At 42.3% G+C, this 1,062-nt stretch overlaps 1 protein-coding gene across 2 annotated transcripts in view; it reads right to left on the reverse strand.

Moving 5' to 3' along the window:
- Positions 1-86: 86 nt before the first annotated feature.
- Positions 87-1,062, reverse strand: part of LOC101848005 (death-associated protein kinase 2) — a gene marked incomplete at its 3' end in the record, with an annotated part of 8,024 nt that continues 7,048 nt past the window's right edge. For both annotated transcript variants that reach the window (XM_013091485.2, XM_005088959.3), the window contains 1 exon segment: positions 87-305. In XM_013091485.2, coding sequence (XP_012946939.1) covers positions 87-305 — 219 coding nt within the window.

Genomic DNA, 1,062 nt, shown 5'->3' on the forward strand with positions numbered 1-1,062 from the left:
CCCCCCCTTTCCACACACACACACACACACAAAACCCACAAACATCACCAACACACGCTCGAAAGAAGCAGCAGCACAGCACTCACAGTTCAAGAATCAGGATCACTTCCTGTGAGGTCTCGAACACCTCGTACAGACTGATGACGTTGCGGTGGTCCAGGGACCGAAGGATGCTGATCTCCTTGTGGATGTCCTCCATGCGCGCCCCCTTGCGGCCCCCGCCCCGACGCTTTCGGATGAACTTGGCGGCATACTCCTGGCCGCTGTCCCGATAGGTCACTCGCCGGACCACAGCGAAGTTTCCGCTGTGGGGAATAAATAGAGACAGATTTCAACATAAAATTTACATTGTGTTGTTGTTGTCGTCGTCGTTGTTGTTGTTGTTATTGTCGTTGTTGTTGTTGTTTGTTTGTTTTTGTTTGTTTTTGTTTAGTTGTTTTGTGGGGGTTTTCGTTGATTTTTTTTTTATTGAAAAGGGGGGGGGGGGTGCAGTTCAACAATTGTGAAGAAACTCAATCAGCTGTAAATCAAAATTGGCTTTCATAGCTGTTTGCATTATTGTTTTAGTAAGTGTTTTACGGCACTTGCAACAAAATAAGGCCATATAAGTGCCGAAAGTTAGAGGTGTTACAAGAGAGTAACAAACACAAAATAGAAGGAGGGGAGATACAGACAATTGACGTTTGATAGGGAAGAAGAAGCAAACCCCATCAGAGCACTCACATGTTTGCATTTATGTCATCTCATCTTTATCTCTATATATAAAAATAAAACAGGAGGCCTCAAAAGTCATGCATTCGAACTTTATATAAGAAAGAGATAGTCTTTGTGGTTCAGTCACACAATTAAAGGAAGGGCGAAACTATTAAGAATACGGCCATGCGTTATAATACTGAATCATCGACTGAAGCGTTCCGATGGGGGTTTAGGGTGTCGCCGAGATGTCACGCGCCAAAGATGATTTTAACTTATTTTAAGAAAGGGGCGTCAAAATGTACTTTTACCCTGTTCAAATTTAGTTCATAATACTAACGAATATATACGAATATGTTTTATATATAT

This window comes from Aplysia californica, unplaced genomic scaffold, assembly GCF_000002075.1.
Source record: "Aplysia californica isolate F4 #8 unplaced genomic scaffold, AplCal3.0 scaffold00002, whole genome shotgun sequence".
Classification (NCBI taxonomy): Eukaryota; Metazoa; Mollusca; class Gastropoda; order Aplysiida; family Aplysiidae; genus Aplysia; species Aplysia californica.